General features: G+C 39.6%; 3 protein-coding genes across 4 annotated transcripts in view; 1 reads left to right on the top strand and 2 right to left on the bottom strand.

Moving 5' to 3' along the window:
• Positions 1 to 8,690, bottom strand: part of psmg1 (proteasome (prosome, macropain) assembly chaperone 1) — a 61,882-nt gene extending 53,192 nt beyond the window's left edge. Inside the window, exon 1 of the mRNA XM_077243859.1 lies at positions 8,680 to 8,690. The gene's annotated coding sequence lies outside the window, so the exon portion shown is untranslated. The remainder of the gene's footprint in view (positions 1 to 8,679) is intronic.
• mpzl1l (myelin protein zero-like 1 like) overlaps positions 1 to 25,000 on the top strand; it is a 336,259-nt gene that overhangs the window by 37,016 nt on the left and 274,243 nt on the right. Inside the window, exon 6 of one of the 2 annotated variants that reach the window (XM_077243860.1) lies at positions 1 to 358. This exon is cut by the window's left edge and continues 1,254 nt beyond it. The exons of the other annotated variant lie outside the window; for it this stretch is intronic. The gene's annotated coding sequence lies outside the window, so the exon portion shown is untranslated. Of the gene's footprint in view, positions 359 to 25,000 lie in introns of those variants that run through there. 2 annotated transcript variants of the gene reach the window in all.
• Positions 8,234 to 18,104, bottom strand: klhl35 (kelch-like family member 35). Its single transcript, XM_077243849.1, has 8 exons — positions 17,808 to 18,104; positions 14,982 to 15,333; positions 13,840 to 14,333; positions 12,774 to 12,958; positions 11,552 to 11,670; positions 11,148 to 11,336; positions 9,593 to 9,781; positions 8,234 to 8,738 (listed from the first exon to the last, which is right to left on the bottom strand). Exons 2-8 carry the CDS (start codon positions 15,330 to 15,332, stop codon positions 8,478 to 8,480), a joined length of 1,788 nt encoding a protein of 595 aa, XP_077099964.1. The 5' UTR covers position 15,333; positions 17,808 to 18,104; the 3' UTR covers positions 8,234 to 8,477.

The raw sequence follows: 25,000 nt of genomic DNA, 5'->3' as shown, positions 1-25,000 counted from the left end.
ATTTGTGAAAGTTCTGACACTTTTGAACACTATAACCAGAATCAGGATCATTCCTTTAGTTTCTGATGCTGGAGTCGTTTTTGTTGGATGTTTTTGCATAGATGATTATTTTTGTTATTGGAGATAAACATTCCATTCCTGTCGGCTGCAAACCCTGCACTGTTTCTGTTTCTGCCTGACGACAGCACTATTGTGTCACATGATCACATGTTAACTGGAACACTGTGGATGAGAGTGCCTTCGTCTACTAACTCTTTCACACTTCCTGCTTTTATTGGCCTTTTGTATATGAAAACAGCTGTATCTGTTTTAATTTTATACATGCATATATATATAAATATATCAAACTGAATGAAAATGTCTGATTTGTGTGTTTGTGTACATGCGCACTGATAATGTGATTACATCCAATGATCAGACTAAAGACGTAAAACAAAGCATTTTTATGGACGTATTGCATTTTTCACAAACTTGCCGGAAATGGAGTTGATTTTGACAGCGAGTTTTGATTTCGTTTTAGTCATAGTCTTTGGACTAAAATGCCATTGAGTCATATTTTAGTCATCTGAATTATTTTTGTTTTAGTCGTTTAAATAGCATAGGTTTTAGTCAACAGTCTAAACATCTTTGAACCTGGTAATATGAGTGATATTAAGGTTTGTGCATGCGATACACACACAGATCCTGCTGTGACATTTATAACATGTCTTTATTTATCTTACAATTAAATAAAACCACTTCTCCTAAAGGAACAAGAACATGGTCTTCTTTTTAATGGCGCATTCTTTATAACAACTTCCATGAAACATTCTTCATTCTTTCAAGCAGACTTATGTATTTGTATGAATTAAATATAGATTGAATAACTTTAATAAAGATTAGTCAAAAACATTGAGTGATTTTCTATTTTTGATGTTTGATGGGGTTTATTAGGCTGCTGTCACTTTAAGAGCGAATAATCCCGGGATATAGTTCTGACGGGATCTCTTCCCAAATCCCTCCCTAACGCTTCCTCTCTTTTTATCCGTTGATGAAAATGTCAAGATATTTTCGTCATAGTTTTTTCCTTTAAAACTGATTTAAATTTTTGTTATCGTGTTGTTTTCTAAAATTAAAAAAAAAATGTTGACAAATTATGATGAAAATTATTCCTCAACGAAATTAACACTGCTAAAATGTCTTCGTTTCAATGTTGTCAACTATAAATATACTACATTATATTCATGTTACAACTTGAGAGGGCATTAATGTGTATTTTCCGACTTGGAATTTCCGATTAGGAAACTCGTATTTACGATAATTTTGAAAGCACGTGAAGGCATTATACATCGCATCAGTTTGATTGCAGTGTTGTGTTCACATCAGGTAAAGTTTATTCATCTCATTGAAATCTTATTCTGAAGGTGTATCCTGTAAACCTGAAAGGTTAAAAACTCTTCATCTGACTGGATTCAGCGGGAATGTTCCTGCTCGGATGACGTCATGTTCTCGCGTGGTCTGAAAGACCCTTCAGATGCTCGTGTTGTTGATCGTGTTTCACATCAGACGCGCTTTCCATGGAATCGCTTGATTCTCCAGAGCCTTTAAAGAAAGACGAAACTCAAATATGACAAACATTCGCACGCGACAGATGAAACACTGACCTTCATCTTTAGTGTCTCCGTGAACAATGTTATCTAGAGTTATTCTGAATTGCACCAGACTTGATTTAAAGACAAACTAATTACATTTGCTCGGATTTCCTTCTGAAGAATGATGACAATCTGAGGCGCATTGTTCATGTGGACCATAAAAACAGTGTTTACTCGCTTTCCTTTAAAACTTAATCAGAATGTCAAGAATGTGTCGTCATATATATTTACAGTGTTTCTCTAGAAACTTGCATCACGGGTCTGCCTCTTTTTATTTAAAGCAGGAACTGCAAAATAATAATAATAATAATTCTATAAATTAACCAAAAAAAAATGTCAACGTCTTTTAGCTCAAAGCTGTAATTTTACAAAAACGTATGTTAACGATTTTCTGATTTAATTTAGTTTAGTTTATTTCATGTAATGAATTTTTTTATGGTGTTAGTTTATGCGCTTTCGTTTAAAAAGGAAGACGAATTCAGTGGAAGAATATAAAACTGTAATTATATGACATGTGATTGTACAGACTGCAGTCTTTCTCTAGAAACTTCCATCGGTCCGTTTGACTGGACACGAGCTCAGAAGAAAAGAAGTTCATATTTCAGCAATTTAACCAGACATCACTCTTAACGGGGGTATATGAAATGTATGGGGGGGGGGGCAATTATTATTAGCCTACAGTATGTATATTTATAATAATATATATTAATCGTTTAACGTAATCATCACGTTGAACAGAACCAACAGCAATATGACCAGGTAGCCTAGCCTACACCACATCACACAGAAGCAATGTTATGAATATCCATAAAACACTTGACTATACCACATATTAAATGTAACACTAGAAGCATCTCTCAAACATTGCATTTTAAAGCAGTCAACAGAGGGATATGCATTGCCATGACACACATACACACACACACACACGCACAGATACTTTGTGTGGAGGCAGCGCTGTCCTCTCTCCAGTCCCAGTACAGCAGGAGGAAGCGTTTCTCCGAGCAGAACCTCCTCGTCACAGTATCATTCCACTCGGAAGGAAATGCGCGGTAACTGTTGAACGGCTTAGTTGTACGTCACGTACGTAGCCTAACGTTCTTTTGTAAGGCCGTGATGGGCTGTTGCAGTGTAGATTCACATCAATCAAACTAAATCACACCATTGTTTCTTTATATTTTTAATATTTTTTAATACTTTAATGATAAAGAATGCGACATTAATGCAACACAAAATTAGCAACTATGATAATATTAAAATTAAATTATCTGTGCCTCAAGTGGGCCCGGCCCCCTATGGCCCGCTCATAGCGACGGGTCTGAATTTAACACAACAGTCTTATTATCACGAGTCAGTTATTAAATCCGACGTGTACCACCTGACCACTGTCGTTGATAGTGTTGCCATAGAAACGCATAACTCAGAGTTGGCGTGAATGCAAAAACATTTCATTTTTCAGTTGGCCTAATTGTTTTATTTAGATGTTTTTTTAACTTGTTAAGGCCTATTATCTTTCATGACGCCATGAACCCTGAATTGCAGGACCAAACCATCGTTCACACACTGACAATATTATACCTTATCAACTAAATTTACAACACAAAGCATCTGCATTTATTGATCTCAGTTCATGTGTTTATGTTATGATAGATGATCATAGATGATCATAGATGATAGATGGTCATCGTTTTCACACCAGCTTTGCTTTATGTAAAATATGGATTTCCAAAACTGCCGAAATAATAAATAAATAGCTACATAGCTTTTGCGTGGATGAGTTATGCAACCAGTTATCAAGATGTAAAACAGGTTGTATAATTGGTAACTCCAATTAACTTAATCATTTTATGTACGCTGATGATTTGGCCATTTCCTCTCCCAACAGCTTCTGAATATGGGGTGAAATCTGATGTGTTATATAATGCCAAAAAGAGTGCTGTATTGATATGTAGGACAAAAGTGGACAAAGATCTTTGTTTTCCAGACTTTTATCTGTCAGGACAAGTGATGAGTGTTTGTAATAAAATTAAATACCTGGGTCATTACATTACAGATCAGTTATCTGATGATGGGGATTTATACACCGTCCCATGTGATATGGTCAAGCTAACATGCATCAAAATTAGCCTGTTTAAAGCATATTGCACTCCTTTTGTATAACAGCTCCTTTATGGACTAAGTCTAAAACGGCTAGTATTGCTTATAAGGACTGTATGAGGACACTGCTCAACAAGCCCAGGTGTGTGTGCAGCGTCAGCACTTTCAGGCATTATTGAGGACACGCATCTGTAAACGCATCTGTCTCCTGAATGACTCCCAGGGCCCGTATCCCTAAAGAACTTTTGTGCAAAAAGTGGCTCCTAGCGGCCAAATTCTAAGATCATTCTCAGAGTCATGACGTTTTCTTAGAATTTCCCCTAAAAGTGACACGAAAATCCCAGTTAATATAAAAGCTATTCCTCAAGATTCCTAGCGCTTAAAAGCGCTCCTAAGGCGAGATCTGCTAAGAGCAGGGAAGAGGACTTTTAGTGGCTTAAGCAGCGGCACAAAATGGCCAACACAGGAGGCAGGAGAGATGTCCTGCAAACACCGGATGACAGGGGAATATTGAGACGCTACAGACATTGATGAAAGCTGAGCCGTGTTATCCTCGTTAAGACCACACTGAGTTGTAATGTTGTAATTTCTACTTCATTAAGGACAGCCCCTTGAGATAGGCCATCTTGTTTTCAATGGGGTCCATATGGGAGTGAAAGTACAAAATATGCCAGCTAGGATATTAATATGAGCAAATAAGACTCGAATCATTATTTGAACAGGGTGTAATGAGCTTAAGTTTTCACATATTTTAGATTCTAATGTTAGGCCATAACCCCTACCGCTTACTATTCATTTTCCAGATATTTTCTTGAATGGGTTAGGGTTAGGGTACAATTACAGTCTGCATAAGATTAGAGTGTATAATTATGTTTATCTATTTGAGGGTACATCCTTTGCTCATTATCACCAAAAGTTCATTTTCATCAAACTTGTAGGATCAACCAATCACGGCTTTTGAAATGATGACTCATACCTAGCAACGGGGGTCAACCACACCTCCTCACTAAGATAGGGTTTTCCATCCATTCCTTGCTCAGAGTTCACTGAACATGTTCTGGAATCAGTTCTAAGCTAAAACTCCTGGCAAGGAATGTGTAAGGAACTCAGCTTTTTGGAAATATTAATAATCAATAATATCTTGTTATTATTAATTATAAATATTTGGGTCAGTTAATTGGATTAACTTGATGTGGCTGAATTAATATTACAATCAATTAATCAGTTCTTCCAACGAACTCTTTTGATTATTAATTTATTCTAAGAAAAGGGTATCTTCCATGGACACCGAAGAATAATTATTTCTTCGCCTGTACAGTACTTTGAGCCAGTAGCAAAAAACCGTGATCGTAAAGTGACTTGTATTGCAAACAAAACAGAACCAAATACATATTATGTACAAGTTTTATTAACTAAATATAGATATTTATATGAATATAGATAAACTAAACAACATACACACATGAATACATAAATAGGTTAGTGATAGGATGAAATTGGAAACCGGAAGAGGGTCTATGAGAAGAACCATCAGAATTTCATTTTCACATTTCATTGAATTGAATACTTGCATTTGTAATGGGAACAATTCTTGAAGTTGTTGAAAATTGAAGTCGTTGATGGTTCCGGCAGTGTCAAGTGGAAGTTGGTTGAGCGTTCTCTTTCTCCAGGAACGCATGGCTGGTTTGGTCAAGGCCTGGGACTCTGTTGAGGCCACGCCGAGCACCCAGGAGAAGTGAGGAAGTCGGAAGGATGGGTGATTGGAGTCGTTGTTGGTTGGAGTCTTTGTTCCAAAACTCTTGAGATTGTCCTTGGTTCTTTGTGAGAGAGTCATCTCTCTCCTCCCTGAGCCCATATCTGGTTGGAATCGAGGCCTGCTGGGCCCTGGGGCCCCTGTGGAGGGGGAGGGGGTTCCCCAGTATAACCAGAACAGTGTTGCGGCTGGATGAAAGAACTAAGAGAGGGAGGTCACATGTGGACTGTCTCTAATAAGGCCTGGAGAAGATCCTCCCCTAAGGGTTGAACTCGACCAATCAGAAAGGTGACATGTCTGAGAGGGAAAGTGGCTCTTAGTTGATTTACGGATCTTTGTCCCTAGCATGATTATACCTTCATTAATGCTCAGATAGCTATAACACATCCACACTGCATTCTAGAAGAAGGTGATGTACATCAAAGTGTGAGTCATTAAATGAGGATTAATTAGGTAGGAGGCATGATACAGGTGAGGTTACATTGATCGTTAGTTGGTTGTATACCAGGATACATACCATAATATATACCTAATAGTACACGAGACAGTAAACCATTTACACTGTTTCTTTCACAGTTTTATGCATGTTCATTTATAGATCAGTTAGTCTATGATTAACGCAGCAAAGTCTGTTTTAAGGAGGGTTTCTGTTTCATAGTCTCTCTCTTGAGTATGTGGCCACATTCCTCGGAGGTCGTAAAATCTCCTTATCATGCCCTGTAACATGACACTGTTTCTGCCCTTGTGTTTGTTCATTTGGGCTGTGTGAGGAGTTTCATAAACCTTTGTATTAGTGGTGGGCCGTTATCGGCGTTAACGTGCTGCGTTAACGTGAGACTCTTATCGGGCGATAAAAAAAATATTGCCGTTACTCTATTCACAAAGTTGGGTTGGGATCATAAAATAGCTTTTTCGAATATCGTTATATTTTCGCGCAAATCGCGCAGCAGGGTATTTTCCTGTCAGGGACACAAGGTGTATACTTTTACATGTTACGTTGATCGTTCCTCTCGTTACTTTACATGTTGTTAAATGAGTTTATTGCGCTGTAGCCTATCTTTTTTATGGGCATGAGAGATGCTCAATTTACAAATGAATCAGAGATGGGTCGATTCTGTTCAAAGACTTCATCAAACAAGTTGGCAGTTCTTTCTAAATCGGTTCGCGAATCAGTTCTGTTCAGTTCCTCACGCACTGAATCGTCTGAACTCTGAAGCGCGTTCAATCACACTCGACACGGAGTCGTAACAGGAAGATTTAAGAACATCAAGAGCTACAGTTTAGTCTAGTGAAAGCAAATCTGCAAATCCATCATATTTTTGCCAGCGATGAAGATCTTTATTAGTTGAACATCTTCGTAAGCTGTCTGTGAATGAATGATTCCACAGGACGATACATTCGATTTCATTTCATTCAGGTAATACATTTTACAACCAAACAGATTATTACGTCGCGATAGCACTACTAAAAGTATGACATTATCCGTTGGACATATACATTAATTTATAGGCTACAAAATAAATAAGCTACCATTGTGTACAGTTTATGAAATGAACACCGCCATCCCGCGGTAATGTGTGTATTGCGCAGGGGCATATAGTCACACGAATAGTTTACATTGATTGAAACTAATGTGTTTAAAAAGGATGAGGCTATTGCCGGTAAAGGCAGGTTCACATAAAATCATTATGACATATGACATTATTTTTTGATCTAACGAGCATCTGGTTTGGCGATGCAAAAACGGACTATAGCTACGTCGTGCTTATTTTTTCTTCTTCCAATTAGCCTAGGCTACTATGTTAAAAAGAAAAAACGACGAAAACATGTTACTTGTTCAATTAATAAACAGTTTGTTTGATGACAAATCGCTAAAGATGAAATTGGCATCCCTTTCTGTCATTGTAATTGTGCGTTTTATTTATTTATTTTATTTTATAAAATTTTTTGACCGATATTCGACTTTTGCTCCTCTATTGTCGAATGGCATTTTTGGCAGAAATTCACATCCCTACGCGAGGCGAACTATTCTCAAAGACTTACTTTTAGTCATTATTTGTGTAGCACACGTGTTCTGAATGCCTTCGGCAGAATTCAAATGAGCCATTTTAATTTAGATTAATCTAGATTAATTCCAAGATTCCGGTGAGATTAATCTAGATTAAAAAAATTAATCTATGCCCACCTCTACTTTGTATATAATGAATAATTAGTATGTGTCTGATTGGTCCATACCCTACAAATGTTTAGGTTAAGTTAGGAGCTCTCTGAGAGGATTCTCAGAATCTTTAGGGATACGGGCCCAGAACAGCAGTGATGCTGCTAGTAATCATAGGTTTAGTGCCATACGATACCAATCATCACTATGGAAGACTGGTATAAGTGTCTTTTATAGAAATGACTTTTTTTCCCCTGTTTTTGTATACGTATTCGTTTTATGTATGTTGCATGTTATGTCTGTGCCTTCTGAATGGACTAAGAGTCTGGAAATAAAAGTTGATGATAAATAAATATATGAATAAATGTAATAAATAAAATAAACATAAATATACAATTAAATGTAAAAAATAAGCATAAAAAGAAATGAGTATTTATACTTTTATTTCCTTAGTCTATTTATTTATAATTGTATTTTTTTTAAGGAAAATCATTTAGTAGTCATTTATTTTTTACATTTCTTCGTATATGTATTTATTTATTATTTTGGCAGCTTTGGAATTCCATAGTAAAGACAGTAAAAACTCAAGCAACATAAAATGATACAAACTTTATTTATTGACATATAACATTACAAGCACAAAGCATTTTTAAATATTCACAGTATAAATTGACTCAGATTCACATTGGGATTTCCAGCAGTGAGCGATACAGAGTTCATAACCAGATAATAATGCGATTCCACAAACACTAGATGCAAACATATCAGATTACAGTTCATAACTCGCATGACAACTAAATTAAAGTGCATTCCAGAGTTCTGCATGTTTGTCAGTGGACTAGATGCCTGTGTTAGTTGATGGAGAGAGTATGTGTGTTTCAGTTTTAGTTGATGAGGAGTGTGTGTGTGCGTCAGTGTGTCCGACTCGCTGTAAGACGCTCACACACCCATGGTAACTCAGGCATCGGGTCAGCGGCTTCTCCTCGGTCAGTTTTCCACTCGCTGGATCAAACGCCCAGATCTGATCAACGGCAGAAGACTCAGTCCGACCCCCGACAACATACAACTTCCCTTCACACGCCGTCAGTCCACAGCCCTCCTGAAACACAAACACACACACACACACAGGTCTGCTTTACTATCTTTGTGAGGACTCTCCATAGACGTAATGTTTTTATACTGTACAAACTGTATATTCTGTCTCCTTACACCAACCCTACCCATAACACACACACACACACTAACCCGAACCCCAAACCTAACCCATCACACACACACCCGACCCCTAAACATACCCATCACACACACACACACACGGGTCAAGAACATGTCTCAATGGTGACATGTAGCGTCGCTGTGCTTCGGGCGACCCGAGTTCGAGTCCCGGCTCGTGGACCTTTACCGATCACTAAAATCTAAACGCCATCTACATCTAAAAATAACGCTAAAAATAAATCTTAAAAGAAAAAAAGAACATGTCTCAAACGGGCTGGATCTACTAATGCAACATAAAAAAATGCTTTTCGAAAGTCATTCCTAAAGCTTGGTGGAATTTATGTCTCCATAAAACATATGCATGTTTTAGAAAAATATTAATCAACTTTCATGTTGCATGGTTTTGTAAGCATAGATGTTCCCGAATTAACAAAAATTCGTAATTAGTACCGAAAAATACTTTTTGACAGGCAAATTTACATGCGCCCAATCATGTTTTCTCAACTTTACTTAGACGTAACCTATATTTCAAAGTTAGCAATTTTGAGTATTAGTATATAGGTTTACTTAATGTATATGACTATAAATTGCATGTTATGTCAAAGAGAATGTCACATGTGTAAAACCATTATTCGTTTACGTCTCTCAAACTCCACAGTTACATCGGGGGTACTTGCTCTGGTTCAGTGCAGTGACGGGGTGTGTGTGTGTGTGATGACGTGTGTGTGTTTCTCTCACCACTCTGACGGGCAGCACCGCAGCTGAGCTCCAGGTGTCTTTACTGGGCGAGTAACAGAAGATCTGGTCCAGCAACCCTCCGGTGACGTAGATGCAGCCGTTGAGTGTGGCGGCGCTGATGGAGCGGTGAGAGAACGGGCAGTTCGACACCAACGACCATCGGTTCGTCACCGGGTCATAACACTGCACCTGTGACAGGAATTAATACTTCATTCATGGGCTTTAAAAAGACACAAATGAACTAAATTCAGTTTGTGAAGAAAAAAAATCCCCAGACATAATTCAGTAATATTATTGATTCGGCTGCACGGAGAACAAAACTTGATCTGAATAATGACAGTATTGAGCAGCTTATATCTGAATAGAACTTTACAGTTATTGAACTAAACTGAATCAATAAGAAATCAACAGGAATAATAAACAATATTTACATCTACAGGTCCTTCTCAAAACATTAGCATATTGTGATAAAGTTAATTATTTTCCATAATGTAATGATTAAAATTAAACTTTCATATATTTTAGATTCATTGCACACCAACTGAAATATTTCAGGTCTTTTATTGTTTTAATACTGATGATTTTGGCATACAGCTCATGAAAACCCAAAATTCCTATCTCAAAAAATTAGCATATGATGAAAAGGGTCTCTAAACGAGCTATTAACCTAATCATCTGAATCAACTAATTAACTCTAAACACCTGCAAAAGATTCCTGAGGCTTTTAAAAACTCTCAGCCTGTTTCATTACTCAAAACCGCAGTCATGGGTAAGACTGCCGACCTGACTGCTGTCCAGAAGGCCATCATTGACACCCTCAAGCAAGAGGGTAAGACACAGAAAGAAATTTCTGAACAAATAGGCTGTTCCCAGAGTGCTGTATCAAGGCACCTCAGTGGGAAGTCTGTGGGAAGGAAAAAGTGTGGCAAAAAACACTGCACAACGAGAAGAGGTGACCGGACCCTGAGGAAGATTGTGGAGAAGGACCGATTCCAGACCTTGGGGGACCTGCGGAAGCAGTGGACTGAGTCTGGAGTAGAAACATCCAGAGCCACCGTGCACAGGCGTGTGCAGGAAATGGGCTACAGGTGCCGCATTCCCCAGGTCAAGACACTTTTGAACCAGAAACAGCGGCAGAAGCGCCTGACCTGGGCTACAGAGAAGCAGCACTGAGTTTTTAAAAGTTTTTAGTGTTGGCGTGTTAACTAGTCTCACTTGGTTGGTGTTGGCGTGTTCGCTAACATGCTGGCGTGTTAACTAGTCTCACCTGGTTGATGTTGGCATGTTAACTAGTCTCACCTGGTTAGTGTTGGCATGTTAACTAGTCTCACCTGGTTAGTGTTGGCGTGTTAACTAGTCTCACCTGGTTAGTGTTGGCATGTTAACTAGTCTCACCTGGTTAGTGTTGGCATGTTAACTAGTCTCACCTGGTTAGTGTTGGCATGTTAACTAGTCTCACCTGGTTAGTGTTGGCGTGTTAACTAGTCTCACCTGGTTAGTGTTGGCATGTTAACTAGTCTCACCTGGTTAGTGTTGGCATGTTAACTAGTCTCACCTGGTTAGTGTTGGCGTGTTCGCTCACGGCTCCTCCGATGGCGTAGAGTTTCCCGGCGCAGCTGCTCAGAGCGGCAGAACTCACGGGCATCAGCAGGTCAGAGACGCTCGTCCAGGTGTTCTCATGCGGACTGTAACACTCCACGCTGGACAGACGCTCGCGACCGTTGTAACCGCCGACTACATACAGCTACACACACACACACACACACACACACACACACACACACACACACACACACACACACACACACACACACACACACACACACACACACACACACACACACACACACACACACACATCAGCACATGAACCACAGAACACCTGCTGCTGTTGTGCAGTGAATGAGTCAAATGAGTCAGTTCGTTCATTCTTGTGTTTGATGCTGAAACGAGCCTCACCTTCCCACACATGGACACCATCTTATGCCTCCATCTGCCTTTGTTGAGCCCGCAGACTCGAACCCACTGGTTGAGCTGTGTCATGTAGCGCCACACGTCAGCGCTGTTCAGCTGCCCGCCTGCACACACACACACACACACACACAACACACACCTGTCAGCACAACCCCTTAGACATACAATACGCTCCTGAAGAAGTCAATATTTTAACAAACACGTTTGCATGTTCACCGTTCTTCTTTATGGTCAAGTGCACGTTCGATCACATGCTGAATCTTTTATTTTTATTAAATGTTCAGTGATTATTATCATTTTCAGATTTTATATACAGGACTGCACAACTTGGCCCAAAATTTATATTGCAATCATTTTGTAATTTATGGCGATACAACATTTAGTTTTATTAGTAAATCATATTATATATATATATTAGCCTTTCATCAAACTCCTATTTTTTAAACCCTGCAGCAAATTTTTTTTTTTTATTTTTTTTTTTTTTATTCATTTAGCTGACGCTTTTATCCAAAGCGACTTACAATTGCTATATATGTCAGAGGTCGCACGCCTCTGGAGCAACTAGGGGTTAAGTGTCTTGCTCAGGGACACATTGGTGTCTCACAGTGGATTCGAACCCGGGTCTCTCACACCAAAGGCATGTGTCTTATCCACTGCGCCATTACATTATTACAAAGTCTTTCAGTTTTACACACATTTACATGAATTTCACAGACAATTCAAGAGGAAAAATCTTTTATAAATTATGCAAATGGATATGAAAATAAAGAGAGACCGGTTCATATTATGTTTCCAAATGCAGTGTTTATATATTATATTATATTATATTATATTATATTATATTATATTATATCATAGCCTTTCAACAACTCACAAACTCCCATTTTGGAAACTGTATTGCATGGACAGAAAACAACAACTCTCAAAATAAAAAAAGAAAGTAATGCATTTGTGATGTTTGGAGTAAAGCGAGTAAATGAAGCGTGACAGAATGATGTTTTGTCTGAACTAACACAGATGGCCATGAGATCACACACACACACACACACACACACACACACACACACACACACGCTTGTCTCCAGATCCGATCCAGATAAGACTCTCTGGAATCACGTGTCAAAACATTCCGCGCTGATCCCGGAGCTGATAGAGTAACACTGAACACACACTCCAGCACGAGAAGAGTTATACACATCTGTTATACCTGATAAATAAATGTCGTTCTGAAGTTCACAGGCTGCGAACTCAGATTTGGAGTATCCGGGCAGAACGTTGGCGGAGAGCCATTCCCTCGACTCCATGTTCAGCTTCTCCATGAAGGACAGTCTCGGGAATCCGTTCTTATCACAGCCTCCGATCACGAACATCACCTCGGCCCAGCCACAGCTCCTGGAACACACAGGCATCACGTCTATATTCAGTGTAATTATTGATTTACCTGAAGGAGAACAACACTAGCAGAGCCTGCATTTGTTTCAGCTTTGTTTTCCTGTGCATCTGCTTTGAAACACTGTATAAAGTGAAGCGGCGGGACTCTCCGGACGGATTGGGATTTGAAAATCAAATTCTGGAATCGAATACTTGAGATCAGGAATCAGATACTTGTTATAAAAATAAAATTTCGATTCCTTTGTGAGCATTTCAATATTATTTTAAACCATTCAAGCGCGAGAGACTCGTGTGTATCAGTATATTGGATCCGTGCATCTCTTAAAGTGACAGCACTAATATTCCTGCCGTCTCTATAATAACATCAATCAAACAACAGAAGACAGAGAAAAGTTGTAATTCTTGACTGAATAACTTTTGTGACTATATTTAGAATGTATATTTTATTTATAAACTGCAGTGTTATTTTACATTTGATTACAGTTTCTGTACCTGAAAATCTTAAAACACAGTTTATTTCAATCGTATCTTTGTTCAGTTGAGTCTATTTGTTGCGATTGCTAATTTTTTATTTGTCCATTTTTAATTACTGAGTGTTTACTCGTCTTTAATAATGCTTGAAATGTATATTAGTTACGCTAGTTGTTTTTCTATGTGAAACGTGAACCTGTGATAGACGCTGATGGCGTTCACATGCGCATTAAGAATTGATTCTATAGTTATGTGCGTTTGAATATATGTGCGCAGGTTTGTAATTCCTTACAAACCATGCCTAAACAAACTACTTGTCTTGTCTATAAATTGATGCAGAATTTTATTTTATCTTATCACTGTAAAAAGAGTAAAAAGAGTAAACGCTGTATAAAGCGATCTGGACTCACCGGCGGGGTCTGGTTCGCTCCGACTGCACCTCCCGCCCGTACGCCCGGTACATGCGCGCTTCCTGAAGCAGGGGCCGGATCTCCCGGCACTCCAGAACCAGCTCGTCCGCCTCCAGCGTGCCGACGAAGAACCCGGGATCCAGGAGCGGCAGACGCAGCGTCTCCAACAGCTCCCGGAGCGCTGCGATCCTCTGGTCCGGTCGGTGGTGGACCCATCGGAGCGCAGCCGTCACCAGAACCTCCTCGTTCACCAGCATCCGCTCGCATCCCAACAGCTCCAGCACTCGCTCCCGATCCAGATCCAGGAACTCCTCGTGCCGGAGCACCTGCTGGAAGTCCCGGTACAGGAGCGAGCGGCACTGATCCTGCAGCGGCTTCAGGGAGTACGAGCCCGCGAAGTCCATGAGCCCGAGGCAGTTCGAGTGGCGGACGCGCTCCTGGAGGAACTGCACACAGGCTCGGGAAAGCTCGGATATTTGCAGCTGGTCGGCGGCCTGGAAGTAGTGGAGTAACAATGATCAAGTCAAACCTTCATTTATACAGCGCTTTAACAATATGGACTGTTTCAAAGCAGCTTTACAGTGATAATAGGAGATTACAGTAACAGAGATTGTTTAGGCTTTACAGCAGATCTAGAATAAAGTTATTGTCCAGATAAAGTTAGTTTTGATTGATTCACTTCCGTTGTAAAGATCATTAGTTATTAACTTAGCGGCCGCTAACACACACCGTTCTAACAGAAAACCCTAAATGCGATCCGGCCGCTCATTCACATGACAAAAGTGTTAGGTTCCAAAGTACAAGCGTTGAAAATTTTTGAAAAACGTTATCATCTCAAAATCGTGAATTTGTGAAAACGCTGACGCCGTGCACATGCGCACCACGTGTTCAGTCCATAGATATGCGCCAGAGCTGTTTCAATTAATGTAACAAAGATTAACAAACGATCATGTTATATATTTTGGCTGCATTTCTGAGTTAATACAAATTTAACTGGTTGTGTAAACTTGGCACATAGACTTGGCACATAATATCTAAATAGCCCTGAATCGTAATCGTATGGCAGAATTTTTTGAGGTATCGGCAAATATCATCGCTAGCTGAGAGAATCGCTATCATATCGTATCTGATTTACACCCCACCTGGAACACGCTCTCCACGTTCTCCTCGTCCAGCGTCAGCCGGCCCTCGTACATGAAGTCCAGCAGCTGATCCATGGCCTTCCCGGAGATCCCGCTGATCGTGACCACGCCCTGCCGGCTCTCCTGGAAGCCGCTGCTGAACATCGAGCGGAAGAACTCGCTGCTAGCGCACAGGGATGCGCGGTGACACGGGAACTCACATCCGTCCACCTGCAGAACCACGTCTGTGAAGGTGCCGCTCCGTCTGTATCCGTTCAGAACCTGCAGGATGTGCTCAGCGCGACACGAGCCCGAGCAGAAGCCGACCTTTGACCTGCCGTCCATCAGTTCGCCCTTACTGCCGAAGCCCATTCTGAGGAAACAACAGTTGTGTCAGTCTACACCAGGGATGCACAGATATGCAAACTTTGGCTGATATGATAACCGATAATTTTTTATATTTGAAAGCTGATAACCGATAATTCTTTACATTTGAAAGTTGATAACCGATAATTCTTTACATTTGAAAGTTGATAACCGATAATTCTTTACATTTGAAAGCTGATAACCGATAATTCTTTACATTTGAAAGCTGATAACCGATAATTCTTTACATTTGAAAGCTGATAACCGATAATTCTTTACATTTGAAAGCTGATAACCGATAATTATTTACATTTGAAAGCTGATAACCGATAATTCTTTACATTTGAAAGTTGATAACCGATAATTCTTTACATTTGAAAGCTGATAACCGATAGTTCTTTATATTTGAAAGCTGATAACCGATAATTCTTTACATTTGAAAGCTGATAACCGATAATTCTTTACATTTGAAAGTTGATAACCGATAATTCTTTACATTTGAAAGCTGATAACCGATAGTTCTTTATATTTGAAAGCTGATAACCGATAATTCTTTACATTTGAAAGCTGATAACCGATAATTCTTTACATTTGAAAGTTGATAACCGATAATTCTTTACATTTGAAAGTTGATAACCGATAATTCTTTACATTTGAAAGCTGATAACCGATAATTCTTTACATTTGAAAGCTGATAACCGATAATTCTTTACATTTGAAAGCTGATAACCGATAATTATTTACATTTGAAAGCTGATAACCGATAATTCTTTACATTTGAAAGCTGATAACCGATAATTCTTTACATTTGAAAGTTGATAACCGATAATTCTTTACATTTGAAAGCTGATAACCGATAGTTCTTTATATTTGAAAGCTGATAACCGATAATTCTTTACATTTGAAAGCTGATAACCGATAATTATTTACATTTGAAAGCTGATAACCGATAATTCTTTATATTTGAAAGCTGATAACCGATAATTCTTTACATTTGAAAGTTGATAACCGATAATTCTTTACATTTGAAAGCTGATAACCGATAGTTCTTTATATTTGAAAGCTGATAACCGATAATTCTTTACATTTGAAAGCTGATAACCGATAATTCTTTATATTTGAAAGCTGATAACCAATACATTGGCTGATTGTCACGGTGTGGTGCAGAAGAAGACGAAGAGGCAAAGGGCTCAAAGACAAACTTTTACTTTAAATAGAATTCCAACGGGCACAGACAGGCAGGATGAACACACACTCAAGAACACACACACTCAAGAACACACACACTCAAGAACACACACACACACAAGAACACACAGACAGACACAGACACTCACACACACTGATGATGAACACAGATTAACAGAAACCAGGTGACACAGATGATGATTGACTAGACACAGGTGGAACAGATGATGGACTAAATGACAGTAACCATAGAGACAGATGAGTGGCGGGAAAACAGAAAACAGGTAGATATGTGACTAGGGGAGACCGTGACACCGATAAATCTGAATCCAAAGTTTTATAACATTTTTGAGAGCCTGATTACAAAAGTCTCACCATTAAAAGCCACGTCCCAAACACACAGTTATGACGTTCTCATTATAATGTTATGTAGCCGATATGACACACTTGCGCTGCACATGTTGACCTGAACTGTGTTTTCCTTTTTTGAAGTGATTTCAATCATATTTCAAGCAATTCAAACCATCATGTTGAACAGTCGCATCTGAAGAGTCTCAGCTGAAGGAAATAATACATTATTTATCGGCTTTAAAAGATCAGCCAAATTTTGTTAACGGGCCGATAATGACTACATTAATAATGAACATATATCGGCCGATTCCGATATTGTGCAGAAATATATTGTGCATCTTATAGGCAATTATAGGTGAAATTTTGAAGTAGAAAAACTGAAAAAGTATTTTCTTGTAAAACAGTCTAATATAATCTTTGTTTTATTTACAACTTAAAAATTAAAAAAGCGTAAAGTTAAACTAAATGAAAATTAAGTTAAAATTAAATAATATATTTTTAAATGCATTTAATAAATAAATAATTTAAATAAAAATGAGTTTACAGGGTTTTCTTATATTTTATTTTATTTCAGTTAATGTTTATTTTATTCCAATAACAAAAATGCTTATATATATATATATATATATATATATATATATATATATATATATATATATATATTATTTTTTTTATTTTTTTTTATAATAACAATAATGTAGTTGACATGCTAAGTTTAATGAGCTCATATTAATTACAACAAAACATTGGATAAAAATTATGGGATAGGTGTTTAAAATATTGAAGATTAAAAATGATGAAACAAACACTTTCCCTTAAACATCTTTTAAAAAGTCACATAATGCATCAACTCTCCAAACAACCAAAAACTGACACATTTAATCCACTCATTTACGACACAGAACTGAGATGATTAGAATAGTTAACTCTATGGGAGCTCACCTGTGTCGAATCTTCAGCTTCTTCAGTCAATGGCTGCCGGTTCACCTGTGACAGGTTTATACCTGTGTGGGCGGAGCTTCCGCAGCTCATCTGCATACAGGAAACTCATGACAATATAAACTCATTTCCTGTTCTATTTAAATCAACTTTCCTTCCTTGTTCTCTAGAATTACGGCTTCACTGTAAACAAGCTCTACACATTCTGATCTGTCGAATAACAGTCGTGTTTTATGATGAAACCTGCAAGCTCATGACACACAAATAATAAATGTTGCATAATAATAATAATACGTTTAATTTAAATAGTGCCTTTCCCAAGCTCAAGGACGCTTCACAATAACAGTGAAGAACACACAGTCAGTTCACACACACACACACACACACACACACACACACACACACACACACACACACACACACACACACACACACACACACACACAGACAACATTTGCCCAGTCCAAGAACATGAGCGATTGCAGTTGCAATTACATGAGCATTACATTTAATTTAGACAGAAACAAAAACAGAAACAAAAAACGACACATTTACAGACCACTAAAGCCACTTCATATAAAGTGGGACCAAAATGTTTAAGAAAAACATGATTGATAATACTGTTGGGTTTTTAGTTTAGACTTCAGCTAGGTTGTTCATATAACTGTTATAATGTGAACTTTAATAAAAGCAGCCGTGTTTGTGGTTACTGTACATGTACATCATCGGTGTGTGAGGATATAAGCAGATCTTTATCTTTCTGTAGTTTCAGTATCAGATCAGGTTAGTTGAGATTTTCACATCATCACCAAACAAACACAGAAGCTCAAACGCCTCTAAAGCTGGAGATTAATGTGTTTCTGATAATAATCATTCTCAATATTGGCTTCATTTTACACCAGTTTTCTGGAGGACAACAGAATGCCATAAAGCTTTCATTAAAACCATATAAAAGATCAAAAGCATTCTGCTATGGACATTAAAAGACAGTCATTTCTTTAAGAAAGTATATATTATGGGTTTAGTTATAATGGTATGTATGTGTATTATTGTATTTTGTTTACTTGTCTGTTGGCAAAGTCAGTGTCCGATGTATTATTATTATTATTATTATTTTTCTCCTGTTCCCCAAGTTCTCCTGTTATCCTGTTCCCCCGTTCTCCTGTTCCCCTTTTCCCCTTTTCCCCAAGTTCCCCTGTTCTCCTGTTCTCCTGTTCCCCTGTTCTCCTGTTCTCCTGTTCTCCTGTTCTCCTGTTCCCCTGTTCTCCTGTTCCCCTGTTCTCCTGTTCCCCTGTTCCCCAAGTTCCCCTGTTCTCATGTTCCCCTGTTCTCCTGTTCTCCTGTTCCCCTGTTCTCCTGTTCTCCTGTTCCCCTGTTCCCCTGTTCTCCTGTTCCCCTGTTCTCCTGTTCCCCTGTTCCCCAAGTTCTCCTTTTCCCCTGTTCCCCAAGTTCTCCTGTTCTCCTTTTCCCCTGTTCCCCTGTTCCCCTGTTCTCCTGTTCCCCTGTTCTCCTGTTCCTCTGTTCTCCTGTTCTCCTGTTCCTCTGTTCCCCTGTTCTCCTGTTCCCCAAGTTCCCCTGTTCTCCTGTTCCTCAAGTTCTCCTGTTCTCCTGTTCCCCTGTTCCCCTGTTCCTCTGTTCCCCTGTTCCCCTGTTCCTCTGTTCTCCTGTTCCCCTGTTCCTCTGTTCTCCTGTTCCCCTGTTCCCCTGTTCTCCTGTTCTCCTGTTCCCCAAGTTCCCCTGTTCTCCTGTTCCCCTGTTCTCCTGTTCTCCTGTTCCCCAGGTTCCCATGTTCTCCTGTTCCTCTGTTCTCCTGTTCTCCTGTTCCCCTGTTCCTCTGTTCTCCTGTTCCCCTGTTCCCCTGTTCCCCTGTTCCCCTGTTCTCCTGTTCTCCTGTTCTCCTGTTCCCCTGTTCCCCTGTTCTCCTGTTCCCCTGTTCCCCTGTTCTCCTGTTCTCCTGTTCCCCTGTTCTCCTGTTCCCCAAGTTCCCCTGTTCTCCTGTTCCCCAAGTTCTCCTGTTCTCCTGTTCCCCTGTTCTCCTGTTCCCCAAGTTCCCCTGTTCTCCTGTTCCTCTGTTCTCCTGTTCTCCTGTTCCCCTGTTCCTCTGTTCTCCTGTTCCCCTGTTCCCCTGTTCTCCTGTTCCCCTGTTCTCCTGTTCCCCAAGTTCCCATGTTCTCCTGTTCCCCTGTTCTCCTGTTCTCCTGTTCGCCAAGTTCTCCTGTTCTCCTGTTCCCCTGTTCTCCTGTTCCCCAAGTTCCCCTGTTCTCCTGTTCCTCTGTTCTCCTGTTCTCCTGTTCCCCTGTTCCTCTGTTCCCCTGTCCCCATGTTCCCTGTTCTCCTGTTCCCCAAGTTCTCCTGTTCTCCTTTTCCCCTGTTCTCCTGTTCCCCAAGTTCCCCTGTTCTCCTGTTCCTCTGTTCTCCTGTTCTCCTGTTCCCCCGTTTCCACTGTTCTCCTGTTCTCCTGTTCCCCTGTTCCCCTGTTCCTCTGTTCTCCTGTTCCCCTGTTCCTCTGTTCTCCTGTTCCCCTGTTCCCCTGTTCCCCTGTTCTCCTGTTCCCCTGTTCTCCTGTTCCCCAAGTTCCTCTGTTCTCCTGTTCCCCTGTTCTCCTGTTCTCCTGTTCCCCAAGTTCTCCTGTTCTCCTGTTCCCCTGTTCTCCTGTTCCCCAAGTGCCCCTGTTCTCCTGTTCCTCTGTTCTCCTGTTCTCCTGTTCCCCTGTTCCCCTGTTCCTCTGTTCCCCTGTCCCCATGTTCCCTGTTCTCCTGTTCCCCAAGTTCTCCTGTTCTCCTGTTCCCCTGTTCCCCTGTTCCTCTGTTCTCATGTTCTCCTGTTCCCCTGTTCCTCTGTTCTCCTGTTCCCCTGTTCCCCTGTTCCCCTGTTCTCCTGTTCACCTGTTCCCCAAGTTCTCCTGTTCCCCTGTTCTCCTGTTCCCCAAGTTCCCCTGTTCTCCTGTTCCTCTGTTCTCCTGTTCTCCTGTTCCCCTGTTCCTCTGTTCCCCTGTCCCCATGTTCCCTGTTCTCCTGTTCCCCAAGTTCTCCTGTTCTCCTGTTCTCCTGTTCCCCAAGTTCCCCTGTTCCCCTGTTCCTCTGTTCTCCTGTTCTCCTGTTCCCCTGTTCCTCTGTTTTCCTGTTCCCCTGTTCCCCTGTTCCCCTGTTCTCCTGTTCTCCTGTTCCCCTGTTCCCCAAGTTCTCCTGTTCTCCTGTTCTCCTTTTCCCCTGTTCCCCAAGTTCCCCTGTTCTCCTGTTCTCCTCTTCCCATTCTCCTGTTCTCCGTTCCCCTTTTCCCCTGTTCTCCTGTTCTCCTCTTCCCGTTCTCCCGTTCTCATGTTCTCCCGTTCCCCTGTTCCCCTGTTCTCCTGCTCTCCTGCTCCCCTGTTCTCCTGTTCCCCTGTTCTCCTGCTCCCCTGTTCTCCTGTTCCCCTGTTCTCCTGCTCCCCTGTTCTCCTGTTCCCCTGTTCTCCTGTTCCCCTGTTCTCCTGTTCCCCTTTTCCCCTGTTCTCCTGTCCTCCTCTTCCCGTTCTCATGTTCTCCCGTTCCCCTGTTCCCCTGTTCTCCTGCTCTCCTGCTCCCCTGTTCTCCTGTTCCCCTGTTCTCCTGCTCCCCTGTTCTCCTGTTCCCCTGTTCTCCTGCTCCCCTGTTCTCCTGTTCCCCTGTTCTCCTGCTCCCCTGTTCTCCTGTTCCCCTGTTCCCCTGTTCTCCTGTTCTCCTCTTCCCGTTCTCCTGTTCTCCTGTTCTCCTGTTCTCCTGTTCTCCTCTTCCCGTTCTCCCGTTCTCATGTTCTCCCGTTCCCCTGTTCCCCTGTTCTCATGTTCCCCTGTTCCCCTGTTCTCATGTTCTCCTGTTCCCCTGTTCTCATGTTCCCCTGTTCCCCTGTTCTCATGTTCTCCTGTTCCCCTGTTCTCCTGTTCCCCTGTTCTCATGTTCCCCTGTTATCCTGTTCTCCTGTTCCCCTGTTCTCCTGTTCTCATGTTCTCCTGTTCCCCTGTTCCCCTGTTCTCCTTTTCCCCTGTTCTCCTGTTCCCCTGTTCCCCTGTTCCTCTGTTCTCCTGTTCCCCTGTTCCCCTGTTCTCCTGTTCCCCTGTTCCCCTGTTCTCATGTTCTCCTGTTCCCCTGTTCCCCTGTTCTCCTGTTCTCCTTTTCCCCTGTTCTCCTGTTCCCCTGTTCCCCTGTTCTCCTGTTCTCCTCTTCCCGTTATCCTGTTCTCATGTTCTCCTGTTCTCCTCTTCCCGTTCTCCTGTTCTCCTGTTCCCCTGTTCCCCTGTTCTCCTCTTCCCGTTCTCCTGTTCTCAGGTTCTCCTGTTCCCCTGTTCCCCTGCTCTCCTGTTCTCATGTTCTCCTGTTCTCCTGTTCTCCTCTTCCCGTTCTCCTGTTCTCATGTTCTCATGTTCTCCTGTTCCCCTGTTCCCGTTCTCCTGTTCTCCTGTTCTCATGTTCTCATGTTCTCCTGTTCTCCTCTTCCCGTTCTCCTGTTCTCCTGTTCCCCTGTTCTCCTGTTCTCCTCTTCCCGTTCTCCTGTTCTCATGTTCTCCTGTCCCCCTGTTCTCCTCTTCCCGTTCTCCTGTTCTCATGTTCTCCTGTTCTCCTGTTCTCCTGTTCTCATGTTCTCCTGTTCCCCTGTTGTCCTGTTCTCCTGTTCTCCTGTTCTCATGTACTCCTGTTCTCCTGTTCCCCTGTTCCCCTGTTCTCCTGTTCTCATGTCCTCCTGTTGTCCTGTTCCCCTGTTCTCCTGTTCTCCTGTTCTCATGTCCTCCTGTTCTCCTGTTCTCCTGTTCTCCCGTTCTCCTGTTCTTTATGTTTATATGAGCTTTCTGGCCGATTTCTCGTGGGCGGATCTTCTTTTGTCATTTTTGTCATATTTTTGAAAATATTTTATTATGTAATGAAAATGTAGACTAATAGAAAAGTGTCCACTAGAGGGAGACAAATTATTATTATCAAAAAATATATAATGCTCTGGTGAGCTTCTTTTTTTTTAAACTGCATATGATTACTTTTCTAAAAACCCTACATCATTAGTCACATATCAGACTTCCAGAAAATCATATTTCCAACCTAGGGCATTAAATACCTTTTTACGATTTATTTATTTATTTTTAGAACACTTTTATTCTCAACCCTGTAATAGACAGAATATAATTGGTTTAAAAACAATTTTACACCAAACGTTAACCAGAGTTAAAAATAAACATCTACATTTATTTTATTTTTTTTTACAAAAAAAAGAGAACACAGACACAATTTGTTTAACTAAAACCACAATTGTATTGTGTTAGTCATGTGTTTATCAGCAAGAAATGCCTATTTAATGGGCAATTTTTTATTGTCTTCAGCATTTTTTTCAAAAATAAATAAATATATAAATGTGACAAGGTTGAGAAAGGAGACATTGCCTTCAGTTTTAAAATAAAATATCATTCATTTATAAAAAAATTCACAAGAAATTCACAAATAAATACTTACAATATTGCCAAAAATTATAGAGACCGCACATTTTGTAAAATATTTTAAGTACAAATTCAGTGAAGTGCCTCAGGGATGTGACCAAATGCTTAGTGTACGATAGAAATAAGACATAATTTTATGATAAAAATGATTTAAATGCAATAATTATTTTTATCAATTATAATGGACATACTAATTTTGGCTAACCAGCACTTTAAAAATTTTACCGAATCCCAGGAATGAGCCCAAATACATCTTGATCTTAACTACAGTTTAGTCAATGAGTTATTTGTATCATAACTGTTTTATTATTCACTGTAAAAAAAATCCTAATTTTACAGAAAATAACTGTGATTTTTTGAAGATAATTTTCTTTCATTTTAAATTGTACTCAAAACACTGTAAAATTACAAATAATATCTGTAAAATGAAAATTCAGCTGTTATTTTAGGTATTGTGACATTAATGACAAATTAAAGTAATTCACATTTTTTATACAGAAAATTGATTGTATTTTTCATACAGTATTTTTTCTGTTTTCTTAAATTACATAAAATGTATGTAAAATTACAAATATAATCTGTAATTTAACAGTAACAAAATAGTTAAATGATAAAATGGTCAAATGACTGTCAGCTCCCCAAAAAACTGTAAAACATCCTAAATTAAATAAACTGAAAAACACTGTTATTTTACAGGTATTTCCTGAATAATCACGATCATATACCTTCATTGTAAAAAAAATCGTTAAAAAATTGTCAAATGACTGGCAGCTATGGCTGCCAAACAAAAAACATAAAATTAAAGTAAAATATGCTAATTTAAATAAACCGAAAAAACACTTTTATTTCTCAGGTATTTCCTGCATTATTATGATCAAATACCTTCATTGTAAAAAAATCGTAAAAAAAGGCTCTAATGACTGGCAGCTATGGCTGCCAAACAAAAACCATAAAATTTAAGTAAAATATGCTAATTTAAATAAAGTGTAAAAAACTTTAAAATAAATTTGATGTCACCATGATTGGGATCAGTGTCTGCTTTAGTTGGGGTCATGACCCTTGAGATTTAACTTATGCTTTTCTCTGGCTGCTTTAACTGTGTATTTGATACACGTTTATCATAGTAAAAAATGCTGGAGAAAATATCAGATGATCTCGATCATTAATTGATGATGTTATAGTCATCATATGATGATCTGATTCACTGATATGACAGTCAAATCTCTGAATATGATAGCTTAGATTACAGAGTATGTAGGTGGAATTTAGCTTTATACAAACTCTTTACTTAATGTCATAATTTTTCACATGACCCTTGGAATATTGTGGTATCAGTATTATAACACTCTGCATTTAAAATATATATATATATACTACACATAAAAAGTTTTGTCATTATTTTAGTTGTATAGAGACATCAAGAATCAACATATGAATCTCAACAATGGTGACAACCAAAAAAGTTTTTTTTTTCATTGTCACCATTGTTGTGATTCATACGCTGATTCTTGATGTCTGTGTGAGTCTATATGATCCTGTCAAATATTTTCTGTATAATGACTTAATAAAATCTGAGTATCACAGCACTGGAGAATGTTTTATAGAAGCTTTGTCATGCAAAATGAATAACTAATATTTAATGACATATTCAGATATTAAACTTCAGATGGTATTAATAGAGCCGGACTCTACGTGGTGACTATTCTCACTACAAAGTGACCAACATTATCTGATCTGATTTTCTCTTAGACTCTTACCA

This window comes from Siphateles boraxobius, unplaced genomic scaffold (assembly GCF_051911475.1).
Source record: "Siphateles boraxobius isolate OS27281-9 unplaced genomic scaffold, OSU_SipBor_1 25, whole genome shotgun sequence".
Classification (NCBI taxonomy): Eukaryota; Metazoa; Chordata; class Actinopteri; order Cypriniformes; family Leuciscidae; genus Siphateles; species Siphateles boraxobius.
This window is presented reverse-complemented; position numbering and strand designations above follow the sequence as displayed.

What these genes read in the sequence shown, in the direction of transcription:
- klhl35 (XM_077243849.1), bottom strand. Translation starts at nt 15,332, where the DNA reads ATGGGCTTCGGCAGTAAGGGCGAACTGATGGACGGCAGGTCAAAGGTC. An exon ending in ACGTGGAGAGCGTGTTCCAG is followed by an intron (nt 14,334 to 14,981) that starts GTGGGGTGTAAA and finishes CACTACTTCCAG; the next exon opens with GCCGCCGACCAGCTGCAAAT. An exon ending in AACACGCCAACACTAACCAG is followed by an intron (nt 9,782 to 11,147) that starts GTGAGACTAGTT and finishes TTCCTGTCACAG; the next exon opens with GTGCAGTGTTATGACCCGGT.